Genomic DNA, 26,889 nt, shown 5'->3' with positions numbered 1-26,889 from the left:
GCCGTGATGGACCACGGAACCTGTTAACAGTTCGGAAATTGACGGACTACCTCAATCGAAGACAGATAGGGCATATTTGGGCAGTTGGGAGCAGGCAAAAATCTAGTCGAACGTATGCTCTGCTTCTTAATAGTCAAAGCAGACGAATATATCTTAAGGCGCTTACCGTGGTAGTGCGGCCGGCCGTAAAAATGCCGCAAGCGAACATTTATAATATTATAATTTCTAGGTAAATGCGGTTTAGATTACCCAATCCAGCAGACACTAAAATTTAATAACTTATAAACTAGTTGAGCTATACTGATTTTCTAATTTTCTAACATTTGTTAAATGTACTCGGCTTTTTTTTACATACCCGTCTTAGTGTCTTGATAACTTCAGGGTAGCCATATACCTACCATTGGCATTCCCATATATAATTTTTCTATGGCTTCATTAAATAAATCGTCTATGGCATGTTTAAAGACACCAAAGGAGTGATATCCTGACACTAATTTAGAAAACGCCCATTTGCCCAGCAAAGCACCTTCTAAAAAATATCACCATATTGTTACCCATTCAGCACCTTACAGCTTCTTCTCTGGCACATAAAAGAAAGCATTTCTTTTCTTCTTGAAAAATTCTAAATTCTATTGTTAGGGACCTACGGACAAGTACCCCCACGGGAATAACTATGATGAATAGATGCGTTGCAATTGGCCTTACCCTACGGGATCAACTAACTCTACACCCAAAGCGCACTGAAAATGTTCTTTTTAATTTATAGCGCACCTTAGGCACAACTGTATGTAACCTATATGTGCATATTTCGTGACCGCATAAAGTCTGATTCGCCTTTGACTATGACCGCCACAAGAAACCATCGATGAAGGAAGTTAGAATTTTACCAGTACACGGGTATTGTCTCACTTTGTCTTGCACGTGCAAAAAGCGCATCAGCGTGCATGCATAGCATACAACGCTACGATACTCACGTTTGATAAGTCATAGCTACGTTTAAATAATAGGTTTCTAGGCATTCTAATTTTGATGCCATTACTACATCCATACTAGGCAAGAATGTAGCAGCCGAATTACATTATCAAGGAACTCAGGACGCCAAGTGGTTGCTGATGGCATTGTCTACCGTTAACGAGCTATGCCACCCTGGGGCTATGCCCATCCTGCCTTTGTCTGCTCGACGTCATTCCAGCAATATAGCGATGAATAATTATATTTCAATGAAATGATGATGAATACGTTCTAATATGCTATTGTCAACGGACCGCTTTTAAATCCTCTAGTAAAAGCATATTCGTTCGGCCTAAGCGATACACGTAGGTGTAAGGCTGAAGGGAAGGACACGCATTTGAGGCAGCATACTCGCATAATTAACGGGAATTTAATGCCAATGCCCTGTAGTTTTTACAGCTTACTCATTACCACTATGACTGGTTATTAGCTAACACCTGGAATTATACATATCACGTAGTAGCGTTCGTTCGCGCAGTAGCGCAGATTCGTATTGTGTAGATGGGCGATCATAACACGGTTTATGCAATATGTCGACAGGCCATAGCGATCGCAAACGCCGGTGACTCGGTCCGTTTATCCTTCGATGAATACGGCGCGGTGGAAGCTGTGCGAAAACGTAGGTTAGGTCGGGGATGCCAAGTTGACAAATTCATCTACCGCAGTGGCGCGCCCCAGCCCGGCCCGGCAGATTCGCCAGGGTAGAAAAAAGAATTCGCTGGGCAAAAACAAAGGCAAATGATTCCCTGATAAGGGTCTGTCTGACGCAAACACGGAGAGGAAGGACCCCGACTTGCTTGATGAACAACAGGGAATCAACAGAAACATCATCCTATTGACGACAACGGCTCGATTGGCGCCCACCGCTTAACCTGGTAGCTTCGTTTACATCAGTCAACAATAAGTTAATACAATGGAACCTAGTTATAAACCATCGACTAGTCGGACAAAGGCGTTTATCTAATATGCAACTCGAGTAGGCGAGAGAGTTCATGCCGTTTTTGGCTTTGTCGTACAATAGCTTTGCCTATACTAACGATATTACTGTTATTATTATTGTTTGTTTTTCCTCATTTTTAGTTGAAGTTCCACGATCGTGACTAATGGAAAACCCAATAGCTTGGATATAATATTAAGGCACTACTTGTGGATGTAGATTTTCTTCACTGAAATAATAGAAAATATGCTTCTATACAGAGTCATTTTTGTGTTGCCAAGCTCAATACTGATGATGTTTTTTTGTTGTACCATTTCTAACTCAATCTGACTTGGATTACGTTTAAATCACATCTGCGTAACCAATTGGTTTTATTCCCTACAGTTATTCCTATTATTAATATTAAAAGAATATAAGAAGGGCATTTTTATAGAACTTGAATGATCGAAGAACAAGCGATAGCTCTAAGGTGCGCAGTTATCTAATAGAGTTGCGCAGCAAAGTTGTGAAGTTAAAAACTGTAAAAGTTCTTTTTCAAGGTTTAAATGAGCTTTATTAAAATACACATGTTTAGATGCCGCATTCGTTTGAAAAGGTTGAGGCCAGCCGAGTAACATATCGGATATGTGTTTCTGCGTATTAAAAATAAATGGGTTCGTACGAGCATGGTTTTCAGATCTATACTCACATGCTGCACGCACGGTCTCATTGAACACTCGTAGTCTAATCACTAATCATAATAATACAACAGTGGATAACGTAATGGGGATCAATCTAGATACAGCTCGGGCTTGTCCCAGCTCAAGGTACTTGCAGATGGGCCAACAGTTCTGTTCGTACGGTGCCATCTCCTGGGAAGATGCTTTCCCTGGATGTTATCAGCGATCGCTGAAGGAATCGGCCTTAAAACGAGGCTAATCAAATTTAAGCCGTTCTTATGGTCAAACAGTTGTTGTGTTAACCTAACGTGGCCTGCAAACCTTTTAAATTTAATCCTTTCGTTCACAATAATAATTATTGCTGTTGTGCTTAGAGGTTCCTTATTCAAAATAGTGACCAATGAGCTAAACATCAAAATATTTTAGCATTTGACAAACTGGAGAGTTTGCTTGAGTCAGTGAACCCATTCTGGCAAGTAAACGCAATTCATAATATTCTTTCTGAGTTGATTCATCACATTGTCGTTTATAGAACTCTCAGGATTAATGAGACCCTAAAGTAAATAAAGAAACCACGCATATATATATATATATCTAGAACAGTTCTTTCGTTTTTAATTCACTACGAATAATAGAAATAATCAGTCTTACCCAACCTTTCCAAAGCTTTTGTCGGTGAACGGTCACAAGCTAGCGAAGGTCTTCCTCGCGACCTGTTTGCTTGTAACATGCCGATGGCCATCACCACGGTCCTGAGCTTCTAACCCAATCAGGGTTTCACATATTCAATACCCATATCAGCATCTACTACATGTTATTCGTTATTATCAAATTAATCGGATCGGCAATCCACGTCGTTCCCCTGAAACGTTTCCAACTTTCCAGCCGCAGCAATCCCTTCCCGCTACCTGTTCCATGGCCATACCGATGAGACCCAGGCAGCGTCCACAGACTCGGCTATGTCGAAGTAGGAATCGATATAGGAGCGCGAAGAGCTCCTTCAATCAGCCTTCGCAAATGCATCAGCCGCGACAATACCAACCGCATCAGTAATAGCAGCAGCGCCAGACGCGTCAGAAGTCCCTCACGCTATGACCGTAGCGGCACGCGACAAACTATGCGCTTCTCGTCGCCGTTGTCGGTGGTAAAAGGCCGCGCGATACCAGCTCTCTCTCAGTCTTGTTGATGTTGCCGTGAGCGGCGTTCGACAACAACAGTTCACTAGGAGGGCAGTTACGCTAGCAGTACTAAGTGTCGTGTTCGTTCGAGCGACAGTTTTGCCGGTGGACGACAACGCTGGCGGGTGACAGAGCAGTGACGGAGCGCTGGCGCGTCAGCGCAGTGTCGGAGTGTCGTTGTATTTGACAGCGTGACTTTTCGATTGGTGGGGTGAGGTTCCACTGTCCGCCAGGGGTTCAAAAAGGAGGCTGCATGCAAGGTTATGGTACATCGATTGCAAGACATCGTCATCACTAGGGTCGTCGAAAAAAGTCACGAGACGAAGTCGAATAAAACGAGGAATAAGGGCATCTCTGAAAGATCGAGTTCTCAGAAGGTGCAAGACTTTCACGGAGGGAAAAGGAAAACAGAAAGCGAACTGGAGTCACCTCTCTAGGCTAGGTCGTATAAGTTTGTGACGATGCATGCGTGCATGGAAGGATCGTACGTCTGTTGAAAGTGATGTTCGCTATTCTGTGCCTTCAACTCGTGAGGTGAACGACACTTCACGAATTGCGACGAAAATAAAACTGCCAGTGAAGGTGAATGCAGCACGAAGTACTCAAGACGAAGTGGAGCTAATTGTACCATGAGTACATCGTGGACTACGCTTCTCTGCCTGGTCGGATGTATCTCGCAGGTAAGAGCTAGCCACGGAAAGGGGCCTAGCGTGTACTTCAGATATCGAATATTAGAGCCTTACAGAAGGTGAAGAAATCTGAACTCGTCAAAAGCTTACATTAGAACTCGAAATTCCATTAGAGAGTGTGCATAAAAGGAACTACATGGTTTCCGCTTATGGTAACTGAATTATCCTTTATTATATTTTTTTCCGCTTTGCACAAGTCGCTTTACGAGCTTCATACGGTTTTTGCACGTGCTTACCGCAAAGTTCAGCTGCGCGAGTGATTGGCATTTCGTCAAGGCGCCCATAAGTCAACTGTAATCGTTTAAAATACCTACTTTACTAAAAGCTAAAAAAATAAATTTAAACACTAGGAATTACTGGTAATTTAAATTGGTCGTGTAAAGTAGATCCGCCCGAACTATGAGAGATATATAAATAACTTGGTAATAATTTAGTAAAGATTTGAAATTGGTAATTGTTATAGAGAAGTGGGATCATTATATTTATATGTTTAGCTCACGAGCAAAAACTTCGAAGAAATATGTGGCGTTAATAGGCCAAACTACACCATGAAACAGCTGGGTTTTTTTGAACGTTTTCAATCTGTCATTTCTAACTGGCTATGTTAACCTATTCATCTAAAATTCTTAATACGTAACATAATTTAAAGAACGAAAAGTAAGCGAGTAGTTTATGACAATTCCTGCTCAACCCTAGACATAAGAGGGATTGGCCAAGATTTCCTAGACCGAGAGAACTCGACCCTAAATCCCATCGGGAACGATACAAATTTTGATATTGTTTACGTTTTAGTACGCCAAATTTACGAAATGATTGTGATTCTCAATCCTTTATTTTTTTTTATGTAGTTCTATTCATCTTACCACCGTTACAATGTAGGCATCAAAGTGGACTCGAGATATAAGTAGGCCCGCAAAAATAACCACACAGATGTCAACTGGTATATGTATGACAACACTATACCAGTTCGTATTATACTCATTGCGAAATCCGAATACGCTTACATTAACAACAGTAGTTAATGGGCTTCAATTCACTTACTCCGTCTTCAAGCAGTGGTTCTCACGGTGGTCGTGTTCTGTACCTCTGATGAATGTACCATCATCATTTGGGGTAGAGCTTCTTCCTTCAACCTTTTCGCCTGTTTGACCTAGCTAAGCACCAATATGAATTTACCTACATACATGCACTTAGGCGTAAGGATTAAACACCCAAAAAAACCATGCCGTCCATGCCAACCACTGAAAGCCAGCGACTTTGAAAATCATATACTTGTACCTTCAAGTTAAATCAACTTAACATCATATTAATAGTCTGCGCCTACTTTTCTTGAGTATAAAGCTCATTATCACCACAGTATTGTAAGACGAAAGGGCTTGTAATAGGTTGCCAACACGGGTTTTGCCACTACTTAATGATTCCATTCTGACTCGAAACGATGCCCTAGACGCGAAAATTGACCCAGTGGGATTTTACCCAAGCAGGAGCGGACCCAAGCAGTGACAACAACAGTAACAACGAATCTATTGGTATCGGCAAATCCACCCGATGGTTAACTAGATAAGACTTGTACTGCAAGGAGCCACTCTCTACATTGCGTTAACCTACGACAAGATATGTGTAAATTGCCGTAGAAAATTGCAGAGGGAGGGGGAGGAAAACCGGCCATGGAACGATGGCTACGACGTCAGCGTGTATCTTACTGCAGGTAATACTATGCATTTCATTATGCACTAGATAGCCTTGTTTCGAGCGCAGGCTCGGCAATGCAAAGCTTGGCGTTTCGTTCAGTGATCGGCAACCTAATGACTGAAGGCGAACCTCAATAAAACACTGTGGCGCGACAATCGAATTACCGGGCATAATTGCAATCAGGCCGGGCATCGGTAGTAGTAGTTTGTATTATAGAGATCATTGTGACGTGCACCCCCCGATGTTTACAGCTTCTATAGGAGCATTCGTTGATCCTACTGCTGATTGGCCCATGCTCTAGTTGGTGTCAACGTCCTGGGGTCTTCTTAGCCGCTGCTGACTTAGAGTAAAATCAGATTTAGTACTTGTGCTGGTGGATTATAAAAGTACGCGATCTAGTTTGCTTGATTTTGATACTGACGGGAACCTATGTCAATTGCCGTCGAGCACTCGATATACCTAACAGATATAGCTCCCGTCTCTCAGGTACAAAATTGTCGAATCACAGTTGGTTTTCATAAACCTTGAACGTCTTTCTGTTCCAGTCAGGAGTTCCTTTTAGAACCCGATGCTTAGCAACAACAGGTTAGCCTGCTGTTAGAAAATTGTTGGCGTTTCCATGACTTCTGTCGCTTCCAAGGTTCCTATCGGCAAGGACGCCACTGTAATGCGTCAATAACGCTCGATCACTAGGGATTAAACGTCACGCACGATCTCTGGTAAGCGAATTTATTCAAAAGCATCACTTCGCCGACCATGTAGGAAACAGGTTGCTCCGTAACAGCAATAAAATAGATGCGTCTGTACTGAACCATTTCTACAGGTCTACCTAGAGTCCAGGTGATCAAAATGTTCGGCAAACACTGCTTTTTTTTTTTTTTTCTTTGGGAACCTATGTGATGGCTTTGAAGTGTACAGATCGGACCTACCGTGTTGGATACCGATACGTGAGCTGGTCTATAGCTGGTATACTAATTCGCAGCGCCGACGGTAACCGCAAACAGAGACAACTCTAACAAGATCCTTCTGGAAAAAGATGGACGTTTGAGATGTATTGTGTGTAAGTTTCTACTTTAACATCTTAGCACTTTGCGGACAGTTATTAAACGTAAGTTGCAGTGGAAGCCAAATGTATAAGCACAGGTTAAGCGTCCGTATAACTTAAGGAAAAATATTTAGCTTTAGCCTAAATTTCGTTTAACAGTTTCCACTCCAGAAATATTTACTAAAGCCTTTTTTGGTAAGGGAATCGCAAGTTTTAATCTGATTAGATATAGTGGGTGGTATGGCTCATGTACAATATGTATCTGAAGAAAATTAGCAACGTATATAATTGTGACAGGCGAAGTCGGATTATGAATGCAACTATAACTACCATTGATGTGTGTATCAAAAAAGACCCTTTGAGGACCCGGTAATACTTAAGCAACGACAGTGCGGGCAACAAATAGAAACAGCCCTATATTGTTATATTTTTTACTTCTTCCAATAACACTGGATGCTCTGGGTCATAAGCTGAATTTGTGGATATAAAAAGTTAGAAACTGCTGGACTGAGCCGCTTGAAACAGCATCTATTTCTGCCATTGCAAGTGCCTCAGCGGAGTAGTAATAAATATATATATATATATATGGAACCTCATGATACGAGTACATTCTCATGACGGTGCAGCGATGACGTCTTTGCACGATGAAGTTGCGAACATCTGGTGATGATCTAGACTCGAACTTCTTCGTCCCGTGCTGGGAGCTGCCTGCATGAAGTGATGTTTAACGGCTGAAGTACCGGACGCGCTACACAAAGTAGTAAATGCAACAAACACAAGTTTGTATATGCAAACTTTGAAATTATGCTAATGTGGCTTTGAGTACATTTGAAGTGTTGTATTTACATCTTCTAAGTACTACGCTAAACAATTTACATAACAATACATGGCCATAATAGATACTGACAACTATGCGGACAAATTTTTTCCTATTCCCTTAGTTCTATAGAGCCCTAAGTTCCCTACGAGGGAACATTAAGGCTCCGAACTTATCTCATTATTAATTAATTAAATCATTAAATAAATGAAAATGGTTATCTATTATTGAACGAAATTTTACCAAGCAATTAAGCCTAGTGTTAAATATCTAGCAAACGACTTAGTTAGATTCAAAAAAACCTGCTTTGTTTTTGTCGTTCCAATGACTGTTGGTCTGATGGTCAATTGTGAATACTTTGAATAGCTAAGCGATGCCCACAAAACGGGCGTCGGTATCGCTGACGACCACAATCAAACATTGATTCTATAATATTTGTATCATAACAGCGGTGTGGATGATAGATATTGAATGTTCATCTTGTTTTGCCTTCATTATTAATATAATCGCTGAACTCATTGATTTACAACCCTTTGGGCTATGTACTGGGGCACAATGACCGTGTACTTCTGCGCGTTCGATCACGTGAATCGAACTGCCTCCTGAAATCGTTAAGTGTCTAAGCTTATAACCTACGATACCTTGAACTTACCGTCGAGCCGATCCGTTTTCAACGACCAAATCGGGTCCGCTATGCGCTGCTCGGAGACGATATACAACACTCCAAACAGGTGGCCATCCCTTGTCGCGGCAAGCTTCGAGCCCGTTTCGAGACGTCGAAACAACAGTTTAATGAGCTAATCGTGTACAACAAACTTATTTTCCAACGAAAAGCACTCGCGTTTTGTTCCTAGCGATTATACGTTATCAATGAGATTTTATCATCGATGTGTTCTGACATATTAAAATTCGCCTAATTTCTCAATATCATTAGCATTTGTTAGACTGTGAGCGCTCTTCGATCCCACGGAGCATCGCGAAGATGTGTGACTCTGGAAGCATTACTAAACAATGACGATAGTCCCGTGTTCGCAAACGACAGTTAAGCACACGCCTATGCACCTGTCCCAATGAATCATTAAGACATAACCTAAAACAGTTAAGCTATTAGCGGTAAAAGAACAGCGTTTACGCATGCAGAAGTCTGGCCCTGCCTCTTGAACGTGTTGAACGCCTGAACGTGAACTGAGGATTCATTGTTGTGTTAAGACTGCACGATGGTGATGAGCATCATTCATATATTATCATTGTTTTATTGTTGAAATTATTTTCTCACTGGCAGCGCATCGTCACAACTTCATTGTGGTTAAACAATGGCGGTAACCATATACAATCGTATTTTCGGCATAGTTCTTTCCTTACTTCGCCATATGACTGCAAGAGCTAAGGCTTCTGCACTCACAAGGTCTGTGCTACCTTCGACATTACCGCTAATCGTTAAGATATTAGTTAGAACGGAACTAGACATCTGGAGCTTAAAGCCAGCCTTTCCAGTAGCTTTTTCCAATGCGCTCTTTAGTTTTTTTAAGGAACGAGGACAAGTACAATGTCAAACTATACTGCGAGCGTTCGTTATTCAGCAATTTTCATGAAAAGACGGAATTTTCAGAACCAGCTGAATACACAATGCCGAGGTCAGCTATGGCATTCAGTAGGGAGACCGTGTGTATTCCTGTCCAAGAGAAATCCACTCAGAATTTGGAGAGCAGAGGAATTGTAGTTAAAGCCACGGCAATCGAACGCTATCAACCAACTGACAGATTGTGTCACAGTGGCTGCCGACAGGAAATCGTGTTAACTATGGAGAATGTTCGGACGAAGTCGACGAGATTACGGGGATTTTCTTATTGATATTTTATGCCATCAGTAAGCGACATAGGAATCTGGGTTATCTCATTTAAATTGCCTAAATTGCATGAAGCGAACAGTGCATGAAGACTTAATTGTAAGAGACTAGTTGGAAAAAGGCTGCAGAACATTTGCCGTCGACTAAACAGGACTTCGTATGCTTTTCTCTAGCGACACCTTCTAGTAATATCTGTTACATTTTCCCTGTCAAAAAAAATAGGAAAATATTTTTTGAAATTCTGCGGCGTATTGAACTGAGTTGGAATAAATAGATTACTTTAGAACTGAAACTCGACTCGCTCCAATATCGTCAGTTAAAGACTGAACCATTCATAAAAGTTACCTAAATAAGCCCAACAATAGACCTATTTTGCCATAAACCATAGGTTACGATGTATTGGCTTTGCGTATGTTGCCCATCGCGTCGTCCGTATAAATTACATAAGCAGTAAATGAACAAGTTAATGCTCGGGCTTGAACTTCGCTTCACAATCGACCACCAGTTAAGTTTTCGACTGGTAATGAGCGCAGCTATGAAACATCATTCCTGCCAGCTTCAAACATGCTCAATGTCCATTAAAAGTTCCACACCAACAATTATGTAGCTATCAGCAACTTTACTGTTATTACAGATGTCGTATCCGACTAGTGTTGTCATTTAAATTTGCCCGCAACCGTTGTGACCAAAAAATAAACACATTGAGTGTTCCCTATGATCGCTGATTTTTCTTTGGACCGATCCACTGCAAATGCCACGAGAAGGGCCCAATTCTAGAACGCTAAAAGCCCAAAATGAAGTCAAAACAAAATAAAACTCCGTAGCGTACAAAAACACATGCACGACTTCTACGCTGAGAGCAAAGACAATCCATTATCATATACTGTCAGTAAGAAAAAAAAAGAAAAGATGAAAAATTATGTTTTTTTCTTATCGTCGATGTCACGGCACACGGCGCAGCACACCGATCACTTCGAAGTTCCGTAGTTTCATTAGCCTTTGCAGTTTACATGACCTGGCTAGGTGTTGTGGGTCTCGGTCAATTTATTAGTAGCTATTTGAACGGGTTTTTACCCTAGCTTTAATTGAGTTGCCGTAGTAAAGGCGTAGTAGTGTCTCCCAGCATATACTGAGCCACCGGACCTTGACGCATTCGATTATATAATATAGCCTTCGAAAAACATCTGCGTAATATTACCCAGACCATCATCTGCGATAGAGAGACATTTCGTCATGTACCCGACTTGCAGTAGATGCGGTGTTTCGAGACCCGAGTTCAGTCTACAAGAGCCCAGTGAACGAAACATTTTTCCAATAAGGCCGAAAAGTGAATGAAAAGAATTGAACTTTGGGAACAAATTAACTTGAGAGATTTCCTTCCGGAAGAGGTACGATTGCATGCGAAATATTTACTCGATCGGGGAAACCAGATTACGTGCATCGGAATGGGTGCTGCGTTATTTTAAGCTATGTTATCCATTGGTATCGCAAAAAGCTTTATAAACATGCCTAGCAGTCTAGTTTCGAAAAAAACTGCTATTGCAAAGATTATTCTCGCAATCAGATCTAACGATCAGAGTCTGACAAATTTTATTTGCATGTTGACAAATGAGAGGGCTTCACTTCAGAAAACTCACTTTGACGTCTCCGATCTTCTGTTAGCGAGAATCGATTCCGCTGAGCTTCAATTGGCTGCGGATCCCCAATATCTTCTTGTCCCCAAGACCTTCTTGTCGGTATCAGACCTGTGCTATGATTAACGTTAGCTGTTTTAAGCATTTATTATAATATCGGAGCCTAATTAAGGAGTTTATCTTCTTTCTTAACTAGCTTGAAAGGGTGTTTATGTTATTATTTTACGAATTATTAGGTCATTGACTTATGAATGGCACGAGGGTATTATTTCCTACACAGACACATATCTCCCGAGAGGACTTCTAGCAAATCATGTTTTTTTTTTATGAATATCGATTTTAAGGGTAGAAAGGATATCGGTACCCCTTTAACGCTTTAATAAAATAACTAATGAATAAATAACTCAAAAGTCAATAATTTTTTCCCATGAAGCAGTTCCATAGAAATTTTTTACAATGATCCTACTTTATCTTATTTGAGTCTATTATAAATAATACTTCACGGTAGAGCAAGCGCGGGACAATATATCTTGTATTAGTGCAAAATAAATTTATTTATAAATATTCTATTTGTACATTTTTTTCTATGGTTCTTTGTGTATATATACGTACATATATATATACATTGATTCGAAAGTAGATGTGTATGGTAGGGTTGGTCTGCCCGGCCAACTCTAACTATTGTGTTCTTATTGAATTCGTACATCTATCAGCTTCTGTGGTCGGGCAATACCAACATGTTCACCTATTAAACTCAGTGACACGTGGTGGCTTTAGGATGAAATCGAGCGTAAGTACATTTTGCCTTGTACTGGGATCCAGCTCTTGATTGAACGCTTAACGTTACCTAACGAGGTAGATATTTATTTGTATACTTGCATATATTTGCATAGAACCTTTTTGAATCAACTCTAGGGCAATGCTGTTAGCCATCGCCATGTGGGTAAATACGATTCGTGGCATGAATGGCCGTTCTTTGCGCATAGAATAGCATTTGGTTAGGAGAACCAATTGTACCAAAGCATTTCCACAGAGAGCCTTGGTCCTAACAACGTAAGTGCTGTTAATAATATCTACTACGGTGCGTCGGCCCTTTCATAGTGGTCGTCATAGCCGGATAGACGCATATTAAGTACTTACTTCAGTGTGTCTTAGCCAAAGTACCAAACCATTTAATGGTTGCCACATCAATAACTAGCCATACATTGTTAGCACCACTAGACTGTAGATTGAGGCGTGTATAACAATGCTCGTGACTGTCCTCATAATGTTTAACATTGATACCGTCGCTATCGCGGCGGTACTAGTGGATTTTTCGAAGACCGTCGTCGCTATTAAGGCAAGTACGTTCTTGCCCCTTGTTGAGCATGAAGAGCTCATTTTAGGTATAGGAACATGTGTGGCATATCGATCCCGTTCATTGTCAGCTTTCAACTGGCAACGACACACACCTATATAGAACCTTTTGTGTCAAAAAAGGATACCATTTAGTCAAGTCCTGGCTTAAAATTTGCATCTAAATATAATTTCCCTCAGGGGCTACAGTTTCTGCGTGCACTTCGCTAACAAATTCCAAATAAAAATAGTTTTAGAAAGGCAATTTTTTTTTTTTTATCTCACATTACTGTTAGACCTATTGTTAGCATTGCTGTGTTCTCTCTGAAGTTTTTCTTCGATTATTTATCTGGAAATCTATCACTACGGATCGTTTACTGCAAGCGTTCGGCTCTATAGTGTCGAAGGGTCTTGAACAAGCATTCAACAGATCTTCAATCCACTATATTTAATCTTAATACGCTAACGCTGTAATAGTTCTATCAAGTGTCACAGAGTCACTGCTTACTAAGCGATTCGGGCGGTTTTCTGCCAGCTTAGTACTAGGTTGACTGACAAATGACGAAAGATAATTAAGATGGTGATTTATCTCACAGGAGTCGAAGAGCATCAAAACGTTGCTTTGTATTACATTCGGCTTTAATAGGCTCGGCCATGAGAATAACAAGGGACAAATAAAACTTGGGAAAAATTAATTTAGCGATAAACTGATGATGAGAAGATATTAAGCTGATAATTCGTAAGGTTTCTTCTTAAGGCCTTCAAGAGAAAAAATGTTCCTAGAGATTTAATTTCAAGCAAGAAATTTGGCTGATATTTCTGATAAAAGTGCGTTATTAAAGTCAGTCAGTCTACCTTTTTTTTGTTTAACAACTTTACATAGAACTAAGGGGAAAACTAAGCAAAAACACTGAGAGAAAACAGTGCGAATTGTACATATCAATCGGCTCCTCAACGACTCTAATATTTTTCTTCCGAGTCGACGGCCCGGGTATAAGTCAGCTTCGGCTATACCATACAATAAATTAAATGTAAAATAACGATCAAACGACTTGCCCGTTGTCGCAATAGTAAAGTGTCTGACGTGTCCATATGACATTAGGGGCAACTCTGTCTTAGTTTGGGTTATGGGGCTTACAATGTATTGGTTATCTCTTGGTGAACGATTGGGGTTGCATTTCTACTTCGATCATGATACGTTCCTCTCCACGTGGAAGCTAGAAAATTCGTATTCTGGGCAACGCTTTTCTCTCATATCGTAGCCGTCAAGCCAGTTAGATATTATTGTTGTGTACCAGTACATAAAGCACTTGATAACTTGTAAACACTCCACTATTAGCTGGCTGCATAGGCAATGCCCGTTGCTGGTTAGTGCTCCGGTGTTTTGATTTTTGCTTTGTTGATGAAGACGAACAGTTTTATACTATCGAAAAACCAGTTTTTTTCTTCACAACAACTATTCATACCGTTTTGTCTAAATACCTTTATACTTCTCTCTTGGGCACGGAGCCCAAAAACCGCTATATCAACTAACAAAAAACGGATTTCCCCAAACAAAGCAATCGGATAGCGCTAACGCACACTTCATTTTCTGACCACGTGGATGGACTGCTATGTGGCTGTCTGTCGAACGCCGAAATGACAGACCGGCCCTTTCTGGGCACGTTATGATAAGAGCTCTCATTTAAACCAGCTCATTGTTAGGCGGCATATTGAGCGCAAACGTTATATCAGTTAGCGACGACGCGTAACTTCTCTAACGTCATACTGACGATTATGGTCAGCTCATACAAAGGGGCAACTAGAACAGATGACTCAACACGCGGTCTCACTGCTAGGGACTGGTAAGCCTATGATCCTGTGAGGTGAGTCGGTTTATCGAAGTTGATTTCTGGCTTGTTATTCCGATTTTGTTCATAGCTTTCAGAAGGTGCATAAGGAAGCCCACACATAGAAGGACCGAGGGCATAAAAGAGAGCCTATCACACGAAACCAATTGAAACGCGTGCACAGAATCAATTATTATTGATATTGGATCAGGTTGACGTAACGTCCGCGTAGCGTTCTCCGCATTGGCTTTATTTCTATTAGAAATGTTAAATAGTGCGCAAACGTTAGAACTTCACGTGTTCTTTTGTTATTAAGTGAAAGCTAAAATTCGTCTCTACAGGTGCATATTGTCGACTAATCGAAGATAGACAAATGAGGACTAAATGTTCTGAGTCGGATTAATAGAAGATACGATAAATGAAGCCGATGTTAACACCACATTCATGAGGATAGCCAGTTATTGGCTTACTCAATTCTATCTCGCGCCAATTGCTCCGTGTAGAATATTCACATTTTGTCCACTTTCAAATTTTGAGATCGTCTGATCGAACGGACATATTCCGCCTACAAGAAACCTTAATATTCAGATGGCATTGAACGAAAACGTTCGGGATCATGAAACCCCGAAAAAAAAGCTTCAGAACAATTTGTTACTCGCTTGAATCAGGAAGCGTGTTCGATGCGTAATGCTTACGTGACATCGAACGCATGAGAAAACATCGCATAAATTACATATTTTTCGGTACAATTTAGAACGTTGTTCAAATAGCCCATATAGCAACTCTTTTATTAGTTCGCCAGTGAAGGTCACATCACAAAGAGACGAGGTTATCGAGGAATAACATTCGATGAGTCTCGCGAGAAGGCCCGCAACTTGTGAGTGTCTATAGGCACAAGTTACCGTTACGATTTCCACGTTTCGGCAATCAGTCTAATCGTTTGATCAATCCGTCTATAGAATCTTTTCTGACGGGAACAAACCTGATGAAAACCATATTGAGCATGTTGGCCCTAGCAGAAGCATCACACCACGGCACGTCTCTACCACGAGCAGAAGCGTGCTATCCATGATCATCGTCGCATCCTTTTAAAGGTAAAAGCTTTTGCTGACTAGCTGCACTGCTGAAGGATATTACCAGAGGTGCCGGTGGTAAAAATCGTCTAAAAATCGCCAGTATACAATATAATAATAGTTGGACTCATGCTAATCGGGGTTGCGAGGCTGCAGAATATGTGGCTAACATGATAGGTAACACGAGGCAGTATCTGTCAATGATGATCTTGTTGGTCTTTCAGAGCTCTATTCGACCATGCACTGACGTATCAGAACAATATACATAGGGCATGAGCATAACTGGCTGCAGGTGAGTACAAGCTTTAACAGGCGACCGATGTTTGACACACGTCGGCTGACGGCTGACTTACGGTCGCAGAGAATGTACGCCTGGGCGAAAGACTGATATAGAATGATGTAACTTAAGTGCAACGAGTTATTACTAAAATCTAATAACTTGTTTCCAAGAGCTTCGTTTGTGCAGTTTACATAGCAGCGTGAATTTGTTGACAAAAGATTTCCTGAGAAAAATTATTGGTTTCCTTTTAAAGTTTCTATACATCACAAATACACGTACCTTTCTGCCTAAGTTGTAGTGATAAACGTACCATTTGTAGAGTTAGCTCTGTAGCGTTATAAACTTACCTATACTATAAAACGCGGCTTGTTGTTAAACATCCTGATTTGACACGTAGCCTTACGTTCATTTTGCATTCGTTCCTTTTTTTTATTTTGCATTTCTTTTTGTCCTCAAAAGGTTTCGTTTTCAACCTAAGGACAGTTAGTATAATTACTGTAGTGTTACAGCGTAAAACGTACTGTTCAAAAAATAATTTTCAAGGCCGCCAAACGTGAAATGAGGACCACTGCCACGTCCTCATTTACGTATAATACTTCGAATAGAAAAGTCAGCTTCCCAATCCTAGCGGTACTGAAGGAAGACGTACTTGTGCTAGCTAGGACAAACGTGCATGCAGATCACCTTGTCTGCTCTCAGCCAGTATGCTTTTAACGGCTGCTTAAAAAAGGTTTGCGAACTGATAATTCGAATATTTTCAACATTTCCTGATAACAACCCCATTCTGACCTACTAGGTTGAATGTCTGGACGGCTCTTGCGCGAATCGATTGAAATTTGGAAAGACTTATATTTTCCATTCCGAAATCACCATTGCTCCGGTTGAATGCTTCGGAAGCTAAATCTCAAAATAGTATCGGTTTCAATGACAAGCTGCTGACCAGAATTCGGCCTGATACGGTCAGGCCTTGCTTGCCCTTAAGCTCGTTTTTCTCCCTGACTTGTTATTAATGTTGTAAAATAATAATTATAGCTCGCTCTAGGTAGTTTGAGTCGTCAATAGACACGTATAATGGCTATACGTATATATATACGTCGGAAAGAACCTGTTCACAACGTTGAGATATATAACATTATACACTTTTTATAATTTGGCAGTAAACGATCATTGTGAATCTTTTAGAAAAGACTGGTTCAGGAATCAGATGATGTCGGGGTGGTTAATGTCTGAAAGGTAAACTGATTCTGTTTATTACGTCAATTCTTCGAAGGGTTTGCGCGTTTTCGTGGGTCGCGTGGACGTCGGCGACAGACATGTGTGTGTATTAGGATAGACCATGGGTTCTTAAAGTGACGCACAGTATGTATATGTTAAAGAGTTTGGCGTTTTTTAAATGTATATATATATATATATATATATATATATATTAGAAATAGATTAAAAACAGGTATGGCATTCTAGTCAATACGCCGCTGATAATGGCGGGCTATCAAGCTGTAAACCCGAACAATATTTGCTAGAAGATAGTTTTTCGCTCTCCTAGTATTGCCGGTTTTTTGGCGCAAACCTTACTTTTAAAATATATCTGTAGGGAAGAGCCTATTGGTGTTAAAGGTGGGAAATGGGCCGAGCGTTTTTTTAGTTAAAACCAGTGTTTCTACTGTCAAAACAGAATTAATCACCTCCTTGAAGTACCGCACAATAATACACGGTATTTTTTTGGTTGTTAGATAAGGTCAATTGTATCTTTAATAATAATAATTAATAAGTTAATTTGTATGCAATAATTTCCTTCGGTGCGAATCATCTTTCTTGACAGCACGCGACTTCGTCATCTGCAACGGCCTAAACTGTGACGGACCATAGATTTGATGGTGCCAAACTCATGAGTCGATTGTTCCTCTGTTCTCCTGGTAGAAACTTTTTTTTCGGAAGAGAAAAACCTCATTGGTACCCTTGATTTTTTAGGACGTTATCGACAAACAGTCTTGAACAATTCCAACTGATCTTTTATCCGGTTAATTGTACGGGCCTGCTTGAAACCGTTTGCCATATTGACTTTGTACATCTGCTATATTTTAATGCTTCCATTAACATTCTAAAACAATTTCTCTCTGGGCCAAAGTTCATCTTGACCACTCCATTATTTCCAATTGATTCTAGTTTGAAAAAAGAATAATTAGAAGACTATAATTTGTTAAGCAGTGTATACATATTTTTTTTTTTTTAGGATATCTTGCATTCGGACAATGTCACATATACATATACTGATTACCGGGAGTCGACTTTAAACCCTAATAGTAATACAAGTTACTAGGTATTAAATAATATCGTCTCCATTTGCGAGAATATGTGTTTAATCAACGTTGTACAATAGCAGCGCTATTTACTGCTTGAGAGAGATAATTGCAAAATAAAGAAAATTCAACTTTTACATATTCTTACCAAAACAATCAACTATAACATAATCTTTATATAGATGTATCTATAAGGGAATGTCTCAGCTTTCCCACGGTGGCCACTTAGCAATAAAGTTAGCTCTATTCTGTATATATAAAAAATATATATTAAAAAAAAAGTATTGTCCGTATCATACTTTTCCCTATGAGCCCAGCTTAGAACTAAATCTGCTACTGTAGACGATTGGTCTGCCATTCCGTTGCTCGCAGCCATTGGTATTACTGTTCAACAAAGGCACCTACCTACCTACCTACCTACCTACCTACCTACCTAGACAAAACTATCCAGCCAACTGAAGCCATTCTGAAGAGAGACTAATATTTCTGTAAAACTACCTGATGTCCTCGTTGGTGCTCTGATACTCATTCTACCGAAACTCTTTACTTTTTTGTTACCAACTCTATTGCCATTGTATGACAGCCCCGACATTCTACTTGCCTTGTTCACTACAGGAGGCACACTGTGTGCCCACGTGCTTCTGGCATCGACTATTACAAACACGAGCATACACGTTGACATGGGCATTCTGCAGGGGACCACCTACTACTATCGTTATTATTAGCGCGCGTTCTTGTATGTACATTCTATGTTGTTACTGCCAACGCCAACTACGGCTATGAACAGATATAATACAGGGCTCAGAGTCTACTGCGTGCACGATAAAGCTCTCGTTTTTGCTTTACGCTGGATGAAGGCCGAAAATTAAGCATACATAAGCAGCAAATTGCCGTATCGTTCTACGATGTCGTGAGGCTGAGGGAACGCGAAATGTTTTCGGGGTCGCTGACTCTGAGAACGCTGGAACAGAAAGTCGCTATGGCCAGGTGATTTATTCGAGAAACGGCAATTACATTTGTCTGAGAGAACGTACGCTTCATTTGACTTGGGATTGGATAAAAGTATTTTCACCGTTTTGACGAAACCTTGCTTTGAAAGCCTTTCTTTCTTTTTTTTTTTATCTCGGCTGCCCGTGTTACGGGGGTATCTAGCTTCCGTCTTATGAATGGACCAAGAGGTGGCAGAGAAGATTAATGGAACTTCTGCGCGTCCAATAGTCCGAATCTAATTTTATAAGCATTTGAGTGATTTTTCTATGCATTATTACAGTCGCTTCTAGTTTTCTAGATTGCAAAGGTGTCGTATCTAAATTGAAGGCGAACGCGCAGGACTAGTAAATACGGTACTTTACAACTGACGAAGGGTAAAACTCCACTCTGACTTTGTTGTCATATTAATATCATACAGACAACAGGTGTGAATATTTTTTTCAAATCGCTTCAAACAAAGATTGAAACTATGCAGCTGAAACTTTTAACATCTTCACAATATGTTAGAAGTCTATTAAAAAAAAAAAGCAGCAACACGAGATAAATCGTGCACTTTTTTTTTATACGAATACCATTAGTTCAAAGTAGTAGGTAAATAGCACTAGTTGAGCCGTATAGTTGAGCATTACACTGGGAAACATTTTTCTATATGAGTTTAGCGTAGCTAAAGATACCGGACAATAACAAAAATCGACAGCGTCTAATGGCACCGTTCATCTTCACTTCGTACAGTGAATCTAAAGCGTTCCAAGCATAACTAATCGAAAAAGATCGCCGATCATTACCGGCGGCGCAACTTACCGAAAGAAAAAATCTACCCCAGCTCCAACTCTATTAGTGTTATCAAGTTTTATTTAGATTAGTTTATGGTATTCTATTTTCGTTTATCGTTCTTTATCGCAGCCTCCCTTGTTGCCCCAGCCCCAGTCATTACCCCGAACCACGCACTGAGGGCACATTCACGATTAGCTTGACCAGTGAAGTTTCGCTTAGCGCGTAGGCAGTACAAATCAACAGAGTATTTGTTTGTCGTCCGCCAAACCAGATGTCGCATAATTAAACTGAGTTTGGGTCGCGTTGTTCTATTATATAATTAGCGTGCATGATAAATGACAAAAACTAGCCTTGCCACCAGTAGACAAGACTGGCGTCGCGCAGGGACGGAGGGAGGTGACAGCGAAATGCACCATACCAACCAGAAATACGGGTGGCGACAAATGCAAAGGAGGCAATCAACCGAGGGTAAAAGCTGACCAACGACATACCGGATGTCTATCACAGATACAGAGCGTCCGAAAATCGCTTTGCGCGCTCAGGCGACTTACAACTTTGAACTAGGCTGCTGGTTTCGTGTAACTCAATCGGGACTTAAGCGTTAACTAGAGGACGTGGCGCCGCTTTGCCCCACGATCAATAAGTGAAAAAGCGGTAGGGTGAACGTGACGTAGAAACGGCAAACCCCCGCGATATGTAAATGAATCACGATTATTATGGCTGTTATAATTATTTTACAACTATATTAAATAAATTCGGATGCTTTTACTCAAATAGATGAACTCGGTTAGTTGATAAACGCGGAAGGAGTTTGCAAATTCGTATAGGGGACGCTGCTGGCTGAAGTTCTTGCTCATACATTGTGCTGTATATGAAGGTAGAAGCTCCACGCCACGATGTTTAGGGGAATATTACATGTTAGTGTTAAACGGGACCCGGGCGATAAATGAGCCTTATCTAGACTCTATTGAAAATGATCGTTTTACGGCTTCTTTTTTGCATGCTGCGCTACAGATACAAAAGCGTACAGAACATTCTTGTTGTGCACCAGATATGCGAAACCGTTAGGCACGACTATAACAGAGATTCGAAGTTATATTCATTTTTTAGCCTTGCAAAGCTACTTTCTGAGTGCAGTAAATACCCAGCAAGTATATGCTAGTTGACGCTAACTATTTTCATAAAAAAACGTGCGCATTTTCCTTGTAAAAGAACAGCCTGGGTAAAATGTGCTTCATTGATTGGCGCATGTTGCTCGGTAGAAGCGCCACTGTTCGGCAATGTTTCCCAGTGCTCCCACACGGCACTGGAAGATAATCCTACTGTAAAAAAAATATGTACGAAAATTGTAAACCTATAAAACATATATATTGCTTGGTGTTGCACGTTAGCAGGCAGTTAAACAGGGCTCAGCTCATTTTGTTGAACTTGGAAAGTTCTGTGCGCGGTCTTGAACGGCCGGGAAGCGTTAGAACGTACTGGTATCGTCGTCCTGATACCTGCAATGGTCGAGAATTTACCTTCTCAAAATAAAACAAATTTCCATAAATTGTTAGAGGCTACATTTTTGAGCAAATGGAAACTTTATTTTTATTGTGATCTATTTAAATATAATTTTTTTTTTTAAGTTATTATTTGTAACCCAAGTGTTGCTTTCTACAGCCTTTCGATCAGCTGCCAATCATATATCATATCGCTGACTCGATGGCACAGGCAGGAATTGTTGAGCTTCAGGAGTGTACGGTACTCATCAGCAGAATCTTTAGCTAACGTATGTCAGGTACGTTACAGGCCGACAAAAAAGGTTGTCTTGTTAAAAATGATAATATGAAAAAATATCATATTGAGGGGGGCAAATTTACACCAACAGACACTGACCGAGTTTTTGTCAGTAGATACAAACTGTTTCTATTTTAAGATTCTCCAGACATATTATAGAAGTACTTAACGATGTCAAGCATCTATCGACTTGCATCATTCTATTTTTTTTGGCCATAAGATTACGTCACACGTTACATTGGGACAGTGTTTATCTATTATAAGCTACACAAAATACATTTGCGCATAACTGAGTAAAATGACAAAATGTTTGGGCCTTTCGAAGCAAAAATTACTATGGAGGTATATTTTGAGCTGGCATATTTACAAAATAGGCAATTAAACTTATTAGGACTGCGTGTGTAGGGATTTACAATTGTTAGTTATAAATTTGTCGAAACATAACAACGCAATATTGTAGATCATAAGGTGCTTGACTCGGCAGCCAGAGGTTATTGTTTCGAACACACAGAAGTCGGACACAGAAAATCCGTGAATAGTTAGTTTGTCTCCATCGTTGTTTTCTATCTCAGCTCATGTTAAACACGTGACTGACTAAATACCACAGTGGTCTTCATTATGAAGTATTATTCATCGACAGCGTTGAAGCATGCACAAACCAGTACGCTCGTAGTATTGATGCAGTTCCTATTCACCAATATTACTTGACCATATTTGATTCAGGCTAAATAATGGAAACGTTTGTGAACATCTGCAAAGTGCCTTTTCGACTATTGCAATTACCGTGCCTACTGGATTCGTAACGCGCAACGAGCATTGCGAAACTTCACTCTTCAATTTAACGTAGAAGTTTAGTCGCGCACACCTAAACTCGACTTGACTGGTAAATGCATTGCAGGTGTTTTGTCGGACGAGCTCGGACAATTTCCTGGATGGTGAGAAAGATGTGGTCATACGATTGCATAATGTGCACACACCGATAGAAGATGAGCAAATGCAGATATGGCCGACACCCAGCATCAGCTCGAAGGCTCAGAAAAGGTAGATGATGATCTTGCCTGTGCAGTGTTTAGGATCTACCTCTTCCAACTGGACGTCGCAACGACGATGCATAGAGCTGTGTCCTGTTAAAATTTGCAAATGTTTAAGGATCGCATATGCGTATCATTGGAATAAGCTGAAATGATAAAGATATGTTAGGTGAAAGTTTCCTTTTCTTCTAGAAGCAGAAGTTATCGAAAATAAATTTCCTCTGAGGGACACATTGAAAAGACGATGACGCATTTATACAAATTGCACATAGTTCGAAATGGTGTCAGTTTTTTCGTTTTCTATCTATGGCCGTACTGGCCCATCGTGACGACCTAAGTAACATTGTTCTTTACTCGTATCATATTATTTGCTATTCAGAGTGATGGTGGTACGAGTTTCGGTGAATCTCACATTCTACATTGAACTCGAGCCACAACTGGATACTAGACTGCATTCTCGTCTAGAACGTGTTCATGTCCGGTACGAGAATTATACGGATAGCCATCCATTACATGACGTGCAGAAATGCCAATTTATCGGCAGAGTTATTTCGCCCGTGAGCGGAATCGCCTCGGTTAATACATGCCCCAACTCTACGGAGGCTGTAAGTTACTCTACGCGGGCAACAATGCTACCTTACATAAATAGAATATTTGATTTTATCTTGACTTTCTCTTATTATAGGCCTGCTATTCAACTCTATACTAACTGGCTTCTTGAAAGTTTACCTAGAATATTTAAACGCATAGATTTTTTGTCTGGTCTGCCATGGGGGATGGACTGTAATACTCAAAAATAAAATAGAGCATAACTATGTCTTGTCACAACTATATGCTCAATAAATGTTAATGTTTTTACGTGATTTTTGTTAGAATAGGATTAAAATTCGGTTGCTATGTTTTTAACGCGTTATTGATTTCAACCAAATGTAGCACGCCATCATGATTACGGATGGAGGGGTATTTTATCTGAAGCCGCGACTGATCGAGTGGCGAGGCGACAAGGACCGGCCGCATGTACTCACGCGTCTGCAGTCGGAGAGAGGAGAACAATTTTGTGGTTTGCATACCTTTAAGGGTACGGTAAAGCGAAATACGCACTACGATACAGTTTAGTAAATACAGATGTAAAGAAATATATAATTTACCAATTAACCGCAATGCGGTGCGAAATGAAAATCGAAAGAATGCTCAGCGGTTGTTATTTTTTTTTCTGTACCGGAATCTCTGATCGTTAAAAACGTCCTGCCTGTAGTGACTGTATGAAGTTGCCTCACTACGCTGTACGGCATCTCTAGAAGACCTTTGTTTTTCAAAATTCACTTACAAGGTCCGCGCTCTTCAACATTATTACTTGAGTTTGTATCACATGCTACAAAATTGTATATATAATACGGCTACATAGCTTTCTCGATGAAATTTAGATTCGATGGAATAATAAATGCAAGATGATATGTATATATATATATATATATATACGGGTATTTGCAGAGGAGGTTCCCCTCGACGATATGAGCCACATAGCGCCGAGCATTACGGAAACAGTTGAAACGACACCAGGATCCGCCAAGGCGAATTTTGGTTATGAGAGGTCCAGGCTCCAAACGAATATGCCTGAACATGAAAATATTATCATTAACTCTCGGCGGAAGCGTGCAGCCCAAGGCGGTATAAAGTACATAGAGACAGGTATCTTTGTTGATCGTCACATGTTCGACGCTGTCGAAAAGACCAAGCCACCGAATACGGTCGGAGCTATAGTCAACATAGTCATGGCTATCCTGCACCAGGTCCAGCTAATCTACGAATATCAGTCAATGACCGCGTATGATTTCAAGATTATCGTCGTTAAGTTTGAGATTTTAAGAAATACTAAGGTACTAAGAAGATCACTTACATACAAAACAGGCATGTCTTTTTACCTCGGTAGAATGATAAATATTGAGATTTTCAATACCTTGAACAAACACGTGAAATTTTAATATGCATAATGGTAATGGACAATAATTTTACAAACAAAAATATTAAACTTGTTTTAAGTGGTCTAGTTGAAGTTTCGCCTTTTTCTTCCTAACAAATAAGAAACAAATAAGATTTCGGCTCAATGCATCTATTAACGCAATAGAACAAAAATTATATATATATATTTATTTATTTATTTATCTGTTTTTCGCTCATAAAGACATCTCCAAACACCGGAAGTGGCAATATCGATCGCTATCTTGACAGCTTTTGCGCTTGGCAGTGCAAACGACTGCCAGCAACGGGAAGCAAAGATCACTGGGATCATGCGATTCTGCTAACTGGCCTGGATATGTATAAAGTGACTGGAAGCATCAAGAATGACAAAGTACTTGGTAAGAATTTTTCAAATAAGTTGAGTAGATCAATTCCGCGTTACCGCGAAAAGTAACACAAAATGGTATAGGAAAGAAGCTGTGTGTCTGTGCTCCATGGGTATGCTAAGAAAGTGCAAGTTCTTGTTTTTTATCCTTTTTACTGCAACTGCTGCGAGTCAGATTTATCTTGCATATATATATATATATATATATATATATATCTGTTAAATGCCCTAACCGAACAGGCAAATAATGTTGCTCTATTGTCATTCAAACGGTTGAAAGTTCTGGGCATATAACTCAATATAATAAACTACCGTATAAATTACATTATTCCTAAATGCGCAGGTTTAGCATGGGTAAACGGAATGTGTCGATGCGACTATAGCTGTACCATCAACGAAGGTAACTCTGCCGAGGCGGCCTTTGTCATAGCTCATGAGATGGGTCACAGGTAAGTAAAGAACTTCGAATTACTTTTTTGGAATAAAACGTCTAACCAATTATAAGCATAATTATAGTAGTCGCGAATGCATGAAAAATTATGGACCCCATCTATGGACTCTGGTATCAGTTTCTTTTATTTCGTGAAATTTTGATTTTTTTTCTGTTGTGTCATAAATAGACGCACGATGCTGAGTGCTAATTAAGCAGAATAGCTTTATTAGAAATAAATATGAACGGGCCACATTTTTACACTATGACACTGACAGCCTTGGCATGCAGCACGATGGGTCAGGAAACACGTGTGATAGCAACAAATATATCATGTCCGATCGAACTGGAGCTGGAAAAGTCAATTGGTCAAAATGCAGCAATGACTACGTTAAAAATGCTGAACGGTGAGTATAAGAAGACTTGCCGACGCGCGCTCTAAAATTCGAAGGATTAAATTCGTACATTTCATTTTGTAATGGTTCCTCCTACCTAAATGAAAGTATTAGTTTTCTAAAATACGTACGGATTAGACAAAGCTGGATCTAAATCAGGTAGTAACTTGGATTAGATTGTTTTTCTGACAATGGCTGAGACGTTCATATTGGTCATTCGACCAGCCTAAATGAACAATTTGCAAAAAAATTGGGGGAAATTAACTACAGATGACAATATATGATTTCCGATGTTACAGAAAAGGTCAATATAAATGTCTGGCAAACGAGGCAAAACCAGCTTCACCTGCGGTAGACATCGCCAAACTGCCTCAGCTTCCCGGTGAAGAGTATTCGGCCCTTCAGCAATGTCAGATGGCCCTCAGTCCCAAACACAAACCGTATACAACTTCCTCACCGCCCTTTAACGTTAGTTGAATTACTGTCAATTACGCCGATACTGAACGAGACAAGCGATTTTACAGTCCAGTGTTCGTGATTTTTCAAACATTGCTTTGTGACGATCGCAATCAACATCTTTCTAAAGTTTGTCGTATTATTATTTTATATTGTAATTGGGTTAAGTTTGAAAAATGTCTACTACGAGAACGAATATATAAATGGAATATGTACAGCTATCTTATCTTACTTGACCTACACACTTCTTATTTATAGTTTGCAGTCTCGTTGAAAAAATGCAGATAAAGATGGTTGTAGCCATTATGAATGATTTCGAGCTTTCTTCAGCTACTTGATAATGATAAACGAAATTGCTGCAGAACCTA

At 40.1% G+C, this 26,889-nt stretch overlaps 1 protein-coding gene and 2 long non-coding RNA genes across 8 annotated transcripts in view; 1 reads left to right on the top strand and 2 right to left on the bottom strand.

Annotated features, from left to right (window-relative positions):
* Window positions 1-3,861: 3,861 nt before the first annotated feature.
* The window catches only part of LOC111267482 (A disintegrin and metalloproteinase with thrombospondin motifs adt-1), a 25,849-nt gene continuing 2,821 nt past the window's right edge, over window positions 3,862-26,889 (top strand). The window contains exons 1-9 of one of the 4 annotated variants that reach the window (XM_022845761.2): window positions 3,862-4,465; window positions 22,764-22,906; window positions 23,276-23,501; window positions 23,830-23,974; window positions 24,388-24,773; window positions 25,079-25,253; window positions 25,584-25,689; window positions 25,949-26,077; window positions 26,365-26,533. In XM_022845761.2, the coding sequence (XP_022701496.1) occupies window positions 4,415-4,465; window positions 22,764-22,906; window positions 23,276-23,501; window positions 23,830-23,974; window positions 24,388-24,773; window positions 25,079-25,253; window positions 25,584-25,689; window positions 25,949-26,077; window positions 26,365-26,533 (1,530 nt within the window). In that variant the 5' untranslated portion in view covers window positions 3,862-4,414. The other 3 variants (XM_086971343.1, XM_022845764.2, XM_022845763.2) reach the window with 3 other exon arrangements.
* Window positions 4,653-8,403, bottom strand: LOC111267486 (uncharacterized). 3 transcript variants are annotated; one of them, XR_015313832.1, is made up of 4 exons: window positions 8,331-8,403; window positions 7,820-7,959; window positions 7,096-7,192; window positions 4,653-4,765 (listed from the first exon to the last, which is right to left on the bottom strand). It is a non-coding gene; the product is annotated as an uncharacterized LOC111267486 (long non-coding RNA). The 3 variants fall into 3 exon arrangements; XR_002684653.2 differs by having other exon boundaries at window positions 8,272-8,358; XR_015313831.1 differs by lacking the exon at window positions 4,653-4,765 and adding an exon at window positions 5,288-6,828 and having other exon boundaries at window positions 8,272-8,358.
* On the bottom strand, window positions 20,137-22,847 carry LOC111267484 (uncharacterized). The gene is made up of 2 exons (XR_002684651.2): window positions 22,649-22,847; window positions 20,137-21,606 (listed from the first exon to the last, which is right to left on the bottom strand). It is a non-coding gene; the product is annotated as an uncharacterized LOC111267484 (long non-coding RNA).

Source organism: Varroa jacobsoni, unplaced genomic scaffold (assembly GCF_002532875.2).
Source record: "Varroa jacobsoni isolate VJ856 unplaced genomic scaffold, vjacob_1.0 scaffold_1193, whole genome shotgun sequence".
Lineage (NCBI taxonomy): Eukaryota > Metazoa > Arthropoda > Arachnida > Mesostigmata > Varroidae > Varroa > Varroa jacobsoni.
Note: the sequence above shows the minus strand (reverse complement) of the source record. Positions and strands in the feature narration are given on the sequence as shown.